The sequence below is a fragment of the Hibiscus syriacus genome, unplaced genomic scaffold, assembly GCF_006381635.1.
Source record: "Hibiscus syriacus cultivar Baekdansim isolate YM2019G1 unplaced genomic scaffold, ASM638163v2 tig00117012_pilon, whole genome shotgun sequence".
Taxonomy (NCBI): Eukaryota; Viridiplantae; Streptophyta; class Magnoliopsida; order Malvales; family Malvaceae; genus Hibiscus; species Hibiscus syriacus.
Window position 1 is genome coordinate 2399595 of NW_024063524.1, and position 11556 is coordinate 2411150.

General features: G+C 35.5%; 2 protein-coding genes across 3 annotated transcripts; one reads left to right on the plus strand and one right to left on the minus strand.

The window, feature by feature from the left end:
• Nucleotides 1-2565: 2565 nt before the first annotated feature.
• On the plus strand, nt 2566-3850 carry LOC120195397 (BES1/BZR1 homolog protein 2-like). Of its 2 annotated transcripts, XM_039197436.1 has the most exons (3): nt 2566-2992; nt 3080-3401; nt 3477-3850. In XM_039197436.1, the coding sequence occupies exons 1-3, from the start codon at nt 2783-2785 to the stop codon at nt 3725-3727; spliced, it is 783 nt and encodes a 260-aa protein (XP_039053367.1). In that variant the 5' UTR covers nt 2566-2782; the 3' UTR covers nt 3728-3850. The 2 variants fall into 2 exon arrangements, with proteins under 2 accessions (XP_039053367.1, XP_039053365.1); XM_039197434.1 differs by having other exon boundaries at nt 2567-2992; nt 3080-3850.
• A 1253-nt stretch (nt 3851-5103) lies between these two features.
• Nucleotides 5104-7338, minus strand: LOC120195389 (probable NAD(P)H dehydrogenase (quinone) FQR1-like 2). Its single transcript, XM_039197428.1, has 2 exons — nt 6684-7338; nt 5104-5631 (listed from the first exon to the last, which is right to left on the minus strand). Exons 1-2 carry the CDS (start codon nt 7235-7237, stop codon nt 5400-5402), a joined length of 786 nt encoding a protein of 261 aa, XP_039053359.1. The 5' UTR covers nt 7238-7338; the 3' UTR covers nt 5104-5399.
• Nucleotides 7339-11556: the final 4218 nt, after the last annotated feature.

Below are 11556 nucleotides of genomic sequence, written 5' to 3' on the forward strand. Positions count from 1 at the left end.
GAGAAGGGCTATCTGCCAAAGACCCTCGAGTTCGATTACACTCAGCTTCGAGGGAACATCATTTACGGCATAACTCAAGGCTAGAAGGGTTATATGTCAACAAAGACCTTGGAGTTCGACTCTACTCAGCTCAAAGGCACCATCATTTGCAGTATAGCTCAAGGCAAGAAGGGTTATCTGCCAAAGAACTTCGAGTTCGATTCCATTCGGCTCGAGGGTGTATTAACTGCGTTGCATCAGCAAGAAACTACTTTTCGGTCAAATTTTTACACACATGTCTCTAAATCGAGAAGAAGACCAAGGTCGACTAAGATTGGCAACAAAGAGCCACTTTCCGATTCCCCACGATTTCAACTTCAAGAAGAAGGATATTGTGCCCAATATATAGACTTATTGTCACAACAAACACTATCAAGACTCAAATCAAAGAGAACCGGACAAAAACTGGTTGTCTTTTTCATCTTTGCCCTATTCTTGTTAACACAAAAATGTGCAAAGAGAGGCAGCTGTAGACACCCGTTTTTGTCCGGGTCTATAAAAACATTTTATTATATTATATATTTATTTATTTATTTATTTATTATTATTATTATTAATATATTTTTATTTTATTATTTTTGTGGGCCTCATACTCAACAACCTCGATTTAGTGAGATTCAGAAAATAAACCAACGTATTTGAGTCCTATTGAAACACTAAAACCAACGTATTTGAGTCCTATTAAAACACTAAAATCGAAGCATTTTGAGTCCAAGTAGAACTCTAAATTTGAGCTAAAAATAGGTTTCTTTATACTATAAATAGACTCATGCATCAAGAGGAACACACAGAGAAAAACGTGGAATCAAAATCAGAGGAATGGGCAACGATTTGGAAAAACCGAGGGAATAAAAGGACAAAAAATAAGCGTGGAGGATCCAAAGCCAGTATCTAAAAGCACGATGAGTGGCAGATCATTTTCATTGCAAATCCAATTTCTCTACATGCAAAACATGGGAGATGGATACTTTCAATCGATCAAAGGTAATTAATTCGGATTGAATTTTTTAATTTCAATTTAAATTTAAATTTTCGCAAATAATGACAACCGAAAAATTAATTGGTATCGAAAGGGTGGTTCAAGGGTGCTAATCCTTCCTTGACCGTAATCGACTCCCAAACTCGACACGTTTCTGGTACAACGCAGATCAGGTAAGATGGTGTCCGACCCACCTAAATTTGTTTTAAAATGGTCGATGGCAACTCCAATTCATTTAATACAAGTCGAAGTTCAATTCGGGGCCCAACCGAAAGACGGTCGCGACACTACCACATGTCTATTTAATCCAATGGAATCGGAAACTACGGCTTAACCATATTCCCAAAGAACAGAATGGGGTTACTGATGGATTGAAAGATATGGCAATATCTCTCCCGTTCAAGCTCTACAATTTTAAGGTCCTCATCATTGTGATAAAGAAATTCATGAAGCGGAAACGAGAAGTTTGTATCAGATATATTCGACATAGTGTAACGGATTGTTTAACTGCTTTGGCTCGATTTATTTATATCGATACGTGAGGTTTTCTTTATTGAACCACCGTCGCAAGTGGTGCTGGAAACCAGTTATAATTGTGGTTTGATGTCTTGTTCAAACAAAAAAAGAGAATCTATCAATTCACTTAACCGCATATATATCAAGTGTAGATGTCCATCAATTTAAATAAGCATAGATTAAGATTGGCAATTTGGCATATAATTATAAGATATTGTTTTTGATCTAATCTATATTCTAAATTGTTTGAAACTAAAATTTAAAAATTGATTTAATTTAATTTCAATCCAGTTGTTATTATTGTAATAATTTAAAAAATATAAGATTAAATATATTTATATATAATTTATTTTATATATTTAATTAAAAGTTTTTTAAAAAAATATGAATAAAAATAGCATTAAGATCCCCAAGAGGACTCTAGTGAGACCTGTGACCAAACCAAACATTAATTTTATAAGAAAATAATTGTGTGCAGAGAGAAGTTAAGCAAAGAGGTGGGAAGGGGTAAATTGCAAAGAAGTTATCATCCTTGTCGTGTCAATAATGGAGGCCTAATGGCCACAGCGTACCACAAATTGACTGTGTGCGCAACCAAATTCACTCGAGCAAAAGCTTTGGATGACCGCTCTTTTTTTAGTTTTTTAACTTATTAATTCGGCTCATATTTAAAAGTTATTCAGACAATTTAGCTCAGTTTTGTTACCAAGCAAGCAGGGTACGAAAATACAATCATCACTTTTGGGACTCATCACTTTTCAGGAATAACTGACAAATGAGTATGATTTTAAAGCAAAGAAGATGCCAGAGATTCACCAAACTCAGCACATTTCTTCTTTTCCACGAACCAAAAATTAAAAACACAAAACATGCCATAAAAAATCCTTAACAAAAAACCAATCCACCACGTGATAGGGTAGGGCAGTTTCATGTTTTCCAACCTTGATTAGGCTATCATCAATACTAGTATTCTTTTATGGGTTTATATCACTTCAGATTACTTGTATTCAACCAAGTGTGAAAGCAAAAGAGAAAGAGAGGGCGAGAAACATAGGAAGAATCTAAGAAACCAACGCTGCGAAAGCCTAAAACTTTCCCAACTTCAACCATAGAGCAAAGCAATATTTTCGTGAGAAAGAGGACTTGGTCTCCTGCGTGTCTCTATTGGGACTCCACACATTTCTGCATCTTCTTCTCCTCCAAGGTTGGAACTTGAAAGAGAAAAAAAAAAGCAAGAAATTAGTGAAGATGACAGGGAGATTACTCACATGGAAAGAAAGGGAGAACAATAAGAGGAGAGAACGGAGAAGAAGAGCCATAGCTGCAAACATATATTCTGGCCTCCAAGCTCAAGGCAATTATAAGCTCCCCAAACATTGCGACAACAACGAGGTCTTGAAAGCTCTTTGTGCCGAGGTTGGTTGGATCGTTAAAGAAGATGGCACCACTTACCGCAAGGTTTCCTTTTCCCTTCCCTTCAGTTGTACGAAATTTTACTTTTTGAAGTTTGTTCTAAAACGGGTTTCTGTTCATCTTTTGATGCAGGGATGCAAGCCACCTCTGTTGGAGCTTGGAGCGGCTTCGACCAACATCAGTTCATGTTCATCTATTCAACCCAGCCCACAGTCTTCATCTTTGCCAAGCCCCGTACCTTCCTATCATGCGAGTCCCTCATCTTCCTTATGCCCGAGTCCGACTCGTTTCGATTCAAAAATCTCGACTCACCTCCTTCCATTCCTCAGTAACATTGCAGCCATATCCAACATCGCTCCACTGACCCCGTCACTTTCTTCCCCCACTAGAGGATCTAAGCTCAAATCTGACTGGGACTCCCTATACTCGTTTCGCCACCCAATTTTCACTACCTCAGCCCCATCTAGCCCCACAAGGCAGCACCACCGCACACCATCCACCATACCAGAATGCGACGAGTTCGATGCCACAACTGTTGACTCTGGTCGTTGGGTGAGTTGTCAGGCGGCGGCTCCTCCTCCTTCACCTACTTTTAGCCTTGTGAAAAGGGTGGTTCAATTTCAACATGGTCATCTCCAGGCGAATGTTGCAGAGATGGGGAGATGCTCGGAATTTGAGTTTGGGGATTGTAGAGTGAAGCCTTGGGAAGGAGAGAGAATACATGAGATTGGCTTAGATGATCTGGAACTTACACTTGGAACTAGCAAGACCTGTGTATAAAGCTCGGATTAATTGGCATTGCTCAGAGATCATCGTTCAGTGGCCTATCTTTTTTCGATCTGTACAGATTTAATTTTTTGATATCGCTGCTTATTGCTCATATCCAGGATGAAGAAAGGAATTTAGGGGTTTATCTAAAAAATGTTCCACTCTCTGTGTTTATGTTTGAATTCTCTCTAATTTATCCATTCATGAATATGATTGATAGGATTCTATTTTGCCATGTGAAGAGATTGTCTAGTTTGCAGGAACATACATCCATTGAAGAAAACACAAACTCGGGATTTGGAAGGGACTAACTGCCACTCTTTTCCTTTCAAGTTATTATTTTTCTAAATTACTGGACATTCATATGGAAGAAGTGAAAAATGCTAGAGCCGAGTGACTAATTTGTGGTGGAAATGTATTGATTCTCAAAATTAGTTCAGTTTTGGGGTTTCAAACTTGAAAGAGCGTCTTTAGAATAAATAAAATAAACCCACGAGGCTCATGTTGTGATGTGTATTTGATCCAAAAGTGTAGAAATTTGTAAACTCAAATCAGCCCATTAATTTCGAGGCTCCAGTTACATATACTAGAAAATCAAGACGATGATGCATCATGCAGGTAATTAATAAATTCATAACATTGTCCAAATTAAATACAAGTAGAATTTTACATTTCTATAAATTTCAATAAAAACTTATGTAAACGATTAATTAAAATTTATTTGATTTGATGATGGTATATAAAAAAATATATTTGGTAAAAATCAACGGTTCATTTGGGTCGTTGGCCCACCAGTAGAGACTGATTCAACAGCAACATTTTTAAGACAAACAACGGCAACACTGCCTTCCCGGACAAAAAAACGGGTTGGAGGTTCCGATGTGGGCACCTCGAGCTAAAATCTAGAGCCACCCATCCATTGGTGGATTTTTGTCTCATTACAAGTGGAACTCAGGTCTGAAGAGTATTGTCAATCGTGTTCCAATTAATGAGTGGACGCTGTATGCCGAACAGGAGATGAATGCACCAGTATTGGCTGAGCACATCGGAGCTGCATCTCAAGGTGTGATTGGGAGAAGTGAGAGAGGCAATGATCAGAAAGACTGGTGATTAAAGAGGGTGAAGCAATCCTAGCCAGGATGAAAATGCTTAAATCATGAGCTGTAAAGGGCTCTAAGAAAGGATGGTTCCTCCCTCGCATAATGCTATGGCAAACATCGCCAAAGATTGGCATATCAGAATGCAAAAACTGGCTAATCTTCACCTTGGGTGTGATAATTTCATACTGCATATTTTCCTTATTGATACATAAAACGGATGATGATTCAAACAGAGACAATAATAGGATTTTGTATGGCAATAAAAAAGAAAATGCAACCCTTTTTTTGTTTATTAAAAATCAAACTTTTAAGTGAATTACATGGAGAAAATTATACAAACCAGGAATCCCAATTCCCACATATAGACATCTTATATGATAAGACAAGACAAGACGGAAGAATATCAAATCACGTACATCTTTCTCGAATGGAATTGGCAAACATGAAAGCTGAAAGTGGATACCAATAATTAGTGACATCTTTCATGATGGGTGCTAACAGTACAAATGCCAAGACCAATTCACAAAACCAAACACAATTCAATTAATGAAGAACAGATTGAACAAGGGGGAAAAAAGAGTATGTCATGCCTGAGAAAGCAGCCTCTTGACCACACCAGCCATGTACTTCCCCTGATGCTCTGCAAGAGCCAACTCTGTTTCACTTGGCTCTCTTGTGCCATCACCGGCATAAACTCCAGCACCATAAGGTGAACCTCCTCGTATGGAATCCATCTTGAACATACCAGCTCCGAAAGTGTAGCCAATGGGAACAAATAGCATTCCATGGTGTGCCAACTGGGTTATTGCTGTCCAACTGAGCCAGAAGTAGCACGAGAAACGTCAAAATGTCGATAAATATAGTCCTTGGTACATGAGTTCATTCATAAGTACATAACCCATATATTTTTTCATTGTTTTTATATATACTCTCAGAGAAAAAGTATTAATCTAAGTATCTAACCCTTCTAGGTTTGATTGCATAACAATTCCATTTCAACATTTCTCCACATATTTATTAAAAATATGGTAGAAGAAATAGGTCTCAAAGGAACTTGATAGTCCATACTATTGAAAATCATGCCACTTTAGATCCTCAAGCATTTAGCTTCTGTTTTAGTGTAGATATGGTATGTCCGAAGGAACTTGGAAAGATCGAAAGCTATAATCACATGGAAATTGACCATCAACTGTGATCCAATATTCAGAGTTCATGTTGGGCATAATTCATCTTTCATTGAGCATGAACAAGATGTGAAAATCATAACTTCCAAAGGAAAATACTAGTAAGGAGAAACTAGGAAGCAAGTGTCCATTGGCTTAATTTTCTAGGCTAGTAGAGTGTTGAATAAGCACTCTTATTTGTTAAAATAACATCAATGAATTTAAGAATGTAGAATGCCTACCAGAATTGTAATCAAACAATAAAATTTCTCATAAAAATCAGAGATTATAGTAACCAAAACTCAATTAGATAATGTCGATTCGAGAAAATTCTTTATTCTCCCAAGAAAAATTAAAGTTACAAAGGGCACAATAGAATAGCTCCAATTCCTACCAATTTGATTTCAAAGAAACTATCTTCCATGATTTCTAGCCATTAAGTTAATCCATTAGCACTTTGTTCAAACATAGATGATAAACTAAACAACATAAATCAGTATGACAATACTCAAACCATCTCACCTAAATAAACCCAAGACCAACATTATAAGTTTCTAGATTTCTCTTGTTTTGGATAACAAATTCAGGAAACGAGAAAGAATCGAAACTGTTACTCAAAGTTACTCTGCAAAATTGAGTTCCCATTTCACTCGTAAAGCAACATTCCAGCAACAGTAGATAAATTAAATCAAAATTCTAACTTACGCTGTGGTTTCTTGGCCTCCTCCTTGAGTTCCAGTACTAACAAAGAACCCAGCCGGCTTCCCAGCCAGCGTCTGCTCCTTCCAGAGCTGACCCGTGGAGTCGAAAAACGCCTTCATCTGAGCCGCCATACACCCATACCTCGTCGGAAACCCGAACAGTAACCCATCCGCCTCCACCAATTCCGCCGCCGTAACCTCAGGTATCTCAGGGTCTTTAGGTGGCACCTTCATGAGCTCCAACACATCAGCCGGAAGCGTCTCGGGGACCCGAAAAAGAACTGCCTCAACACCTTCCACTCCCTCGACTCCTTTTTTCAACCGCTTGGCCAACTTCTCCACGTGACCGTACATAGAGTAGAAAACAATGAACAGTTTTAAATTCGATTGGGTATTCGTGGAATTCACCGTCGCGGCAGGGATTTCACGGACATCTTCCTCGGAGGCGATGGGTGGGTTGTTGGAGAGTGTAGTGGAGGATCCACGGCGGCGAGAGGCGTCTTCAGCGGAGGAAGAACGTTTCTTCTTGCTCGGGACACAACCACCGCCTTTGCCCATGGAGGATTAAGAATGAAAAAAAGGAAAGAGTCAAAGGAAAAGAAAGCCCTTTTGGAGATGTTTGGATCCAGAACAAGTAGGAATCATAGATAATGAAGGTTCGCATGCTTTTCCTTTTTTCAATTCCAACCTGTAAAAATGAAATATATACTTTGGACAGCAGTTAGGGGACTGTAGCCGGGAACTAGAAGACATTCTCGTACGACACGTGTCTCAAAACGGTGTCGTTTTAGCTTAGAGGGTAGATGTGGCATGCTCTTAAGAAACTGGCCCTTGTTTATTGGATCAATAACTGGGCTATTCTAAAATCTGCTGACTCCGTTCCTTTAAAAGGGGCTCAAAGTCCTTAACATAAAGCCTACATGAATTGAAAGTGTGGCCTACAACATAGTATAAAGCCCAAACGATTACTTTAGAATTCTAGAACAGTGGGCCATGAAAACCTATATTTAAGGGTTAATTCCACCAAGCATCCCCAAATAATCACCCCCATTTTATATTGGAACCTAAATTTTAACATACTCTAACTGAATTCTTGAAATGTTAGAATTGAATCAATCATGTCATTTCATTACGCTTCGAGTTTAGGTGAAAATTCTCGACATGATTTAAGATATATATTTTTATCGGGTTAGATATGAGTGCATGTATGTTTTTACCAAAAATCAGATCAAATCTCAAATTAGACGAAATCTTCCTAAACTCGAATCGAGTTGAGTAACAAATAGATAGTATAATACTTAGGTCAAATTTGGATAAGCTAAAAACTTATTTCTAAGTGTGACCGTTAAATTAGACGTTGAATAACAATTTGACCATGTAGAATAATAGATTTGTTTTTAAATTTTTACACTAAATTTGAATGACAACGAATCTACTAAAGGTCAGTTTGGCGTACTTTTTGAAAAGTAACTTTTAAAAGTGTTGTATAAACGAGCATTTAAAAGTGTTATAAAAAAGTGTAGTTTAAAATTTAACTGTTTGAGATTGTTGTTAAAAAGTGAGTTTGAAAAAAATAAAATGTTCATTATAAACATTATGGTGTAAATTAAAAATATAACGTTTAAATTATATTTACACTTAATATTACTAAGATATATAAAATATATCAACTTAAACTATAATAAAAATATAAAATATTTTTAAGATAATTCATTAATAATATTTTATATATGAAATATTTTATTAAGAAAAATATATTGTCAATACTTTTTAACATGTGGACATAAAATTATTATGAAATAATAATTTAAATAGTTGTTTTGACAAAAAGAATATTACAAAAAACATTAGTAATTAAAATTTATTATTAAATAATAATTTTTTTTAAGGATGTTAGTATTAATTTATTAAATAAAATGTAAACACATGATTGAGTGAAGCTCATGCATTACTAAGGGTAAAATTGTAATTTGCTTCCAAACACAAAGTTAAAACTGAAAAAGCTAGAAATCATACCTTTTACGGTTGGTTTGAAACTACTGTGTCCAAAATAATTTTTTTTTCATTTTTTATCCGTTTGATATTGATTTTGCAGTCCAAACGACTTTTTTTTAACCTAAAAATACTTTTAGAAAGTCACGTCAAACAAGGCTTAATTAGATAAAGGGCCGCAAATAATATTTCTGCTACTTATTTGAAACTAAAATGTTTTGAAAACAATTTTAAAATTTTAATTAAAATATTTTCAAAATAAAAAATTATAATTATAATATAAAAATATCTCGACCATTAATTTAAAATTAAATAATTAAAACATGTTTAAAATCAAAATAAATAACAACTTAGCACCATAAAAAAAATAACATTCATGGAGATTTCACGTGGACTTTCATTAAACTTTGCATGCATGGGTTTTGCTGATGACATTGGTCATATTCGTGCAGAACATTAAAAAACCAAAATCAACAGTGGACAAAATTTTTAACAAACCCACAATAAATGTTATTAATGTGCAGCCCATAAGGGCCTTGGAGATGACCAATGCCACCAATTAACCCATGCATGCAAAGTTTAACGAGAATCTACGTGAAAGCTCCATGTACGTTTCATCTACACCTCCAATAAAAACAAAAACAATAGTTAATTGCGATACTGTGATGGGAGAGGCTTTAGATACCGACTCACACTGTTGATCAAAGAATCCTCAAGCCGCTCGAAGTTAGTTGCGCTTCCTCTTCGTCGGGTGTTATAGAAACCTCCAGGTACGTAGTCCCCTGTCAGTGCGTCTTCTCCGATATAGATGGTTATCGATGATGCTGATAAAGTTCTCTCAAGTGAGCAGGTGCAACTTGAGACCCCTCAAAACTCTTGTTAATGTGTATTATAGTTTGGAATTATAGAGGTGCTGGAAATAGAGTCTTCTCACGTAATGCTCGTGATATGATAAACTCGTACAAGCCGAATATTTTAGCCATTGTTGAACCCGTATCTTCGGCTCCTCGGCCCATCGTGTTGCCAAGAGGCTACGATTCCCTAAGATTCATATATTGGGATTGCAATTATTATTTAAGAATTATTATTTTAATTAGGAATTGTCTCTCTATTATTTAAGATTTTATATTGCTATTAATTAGGATTTAAGTATTTGAATATTCTTAGGATTATTTTTAGCTGTTTTATTTTATTTAGATATTTTATTTTATTTATGTTATCTCAAACTATAAATACTCGTAAGGTGAAGTTTGATAGATGTACTACTTTTAGCTTTAATTATCTTTCGGATTTTTATAAAGATTATTTTTCTTCTTCATTTTCTTTATTTATATGTTAAGTGTAATTTCTATCATGCTTAGATAAATTCTCATTTAGTCGATAGCTGAGCGATGAATCAATCCGTTTTGTGAGAATAAAAAAAGATCACACCTTCAAATTTCTTTCTTGATTTTCGACAATCTAGGATTGGCAATCAACCTTTCCTTTAAACATCTCAACACTTTCAATCCAAAGGGTGTGCATTGGTTTGACTGACAATTTGATCTATCGTTGGGGTGAATAGTTGGCTTGTAGCAAATTCAACTCCTTTATAACACACTTAGCAGTGGTCCGCTAAGGGAAATCAAGATCGGATTTGATTCTCATCAAAATAGCATAATCCAAGCACAGGCTTTTCCAACACTAAAGATAGAATTGGCATTAACTTCTATAGTTGTTGTTAATCCAAACAATGGCTAAATTCTAAAGATTGACTTTGGAAGATTAGTGCACCAAAGAGAAAAGTAAGTTACAAGGGTTGGGCCCTGTACAATGTAACCAACAAGTATCCAAAGTAAAATTTATTTCCGTTATCGAGACAAATTGAGGAAAAACAAAGCTGGAGGCTATCTCGCATACTATTATTTTCAATCGTTTACTTTTCTTACTTTTATTAGTTTACTTTGTTTCAATTTATTCAATTTATTTTACCAAACCCCATTTTTTATATTTCCTCTTACAGATTTCTTGGTTAGATATCAATTCAAACCGACATTGGAAATTTCTAAGTCCCTACAGATCGACTCTTTCTTCTCTATACTACGCTCTTAACTTGTTTATTTGAGGAAAAGGCTTATTTATTTGACAAATTACGATGCTTGTCAAGGAGTTCTAATACGGATGACATCAAAATTGCCAATTTTTTAACACGTCAGTATAGTGTGTTTGATTCAAAGAAAATCTCTTTTCAATTTTGGTAACCTTAACTCCTAAGATTACACCAAACTCTCCAAAGTTTGTCATCTCAAATTTAGTGGACAAGAAATTTTTAGTTTTGTAAATGGATTTAATGTTCGCACTAAATATCAACATGTCATCAACATACAAACCTATGGTGACACAATTAATCCCAAACATTTTCGAATACATGCATTCATCCACTCCATTTATAATAAAATCGAAACTTAGAATGGTTTTGTGAAATTTCTCTTACCAATGCTTTAGAGCTTGTTCAATGTCATAAAGTTACTTTTTTTTAATTCTACACACTTTAGCTTCCATATCAGGTGATTTAAAACCTGATGGTTGCTCTATATGGATCTCCTCATCTAGATTCTAATTCAAAAATATTGTCTTTACATCCACGTGATATATTTGCAACTTATGAATTGACACTATCACGAAAAAGGAACGAATCATTGAGATTTTTTTGACATGAGAGTATGTATCAAAGAAGTCTATACCAAACTTTTGAGGGAACCCTTTGACTATTAGCCTTGCATTATACCTTTAGATTAACCAATCTGGTCTGAGTTTTTTTTCCTTCTGAAAACCCACTTATAATTGATTGGTCTAAATCCTCTAGGTAAATCAACCAACTCATATATGTGATTATACATTATTGA

What these genes read in the sequence shown, in the direction of transcription:
- LOC120195397 (XM_039197434.1), top strand. Translation starts at nt 2,783, where the DNA reads ATGACAGGGAGATTACTCACATGGAAAGAAAGGGAGAACAATAAGAGG. An exon ending in ATGGCACCACTTACCGCAAG is followed by an intron (nt 2,993 to 3,079) that starts GTTTCCTTTTCC and finishes CTTTTGATGCAG; the next exon opens with GGATGCAAGCCACCTCTGTT.
- LOC120195389 (XM_039197428.1), bottom strand. Translation starts at nt 7,237, where the DNA reads ATGGGCAAAGGCGGTGGTTGTGTCCCGAGCAAGAAGAAACGTTCTTCC. An exon ending in GGAGGCCAAGAAACCACAGC is followed by an intron (nt 5,632 to 6,683) that starts GTAAGTTAGAAT and finishes CTTCTGGCTCAG; the next exon opens with TTGGACAGCAATAACCCAGT.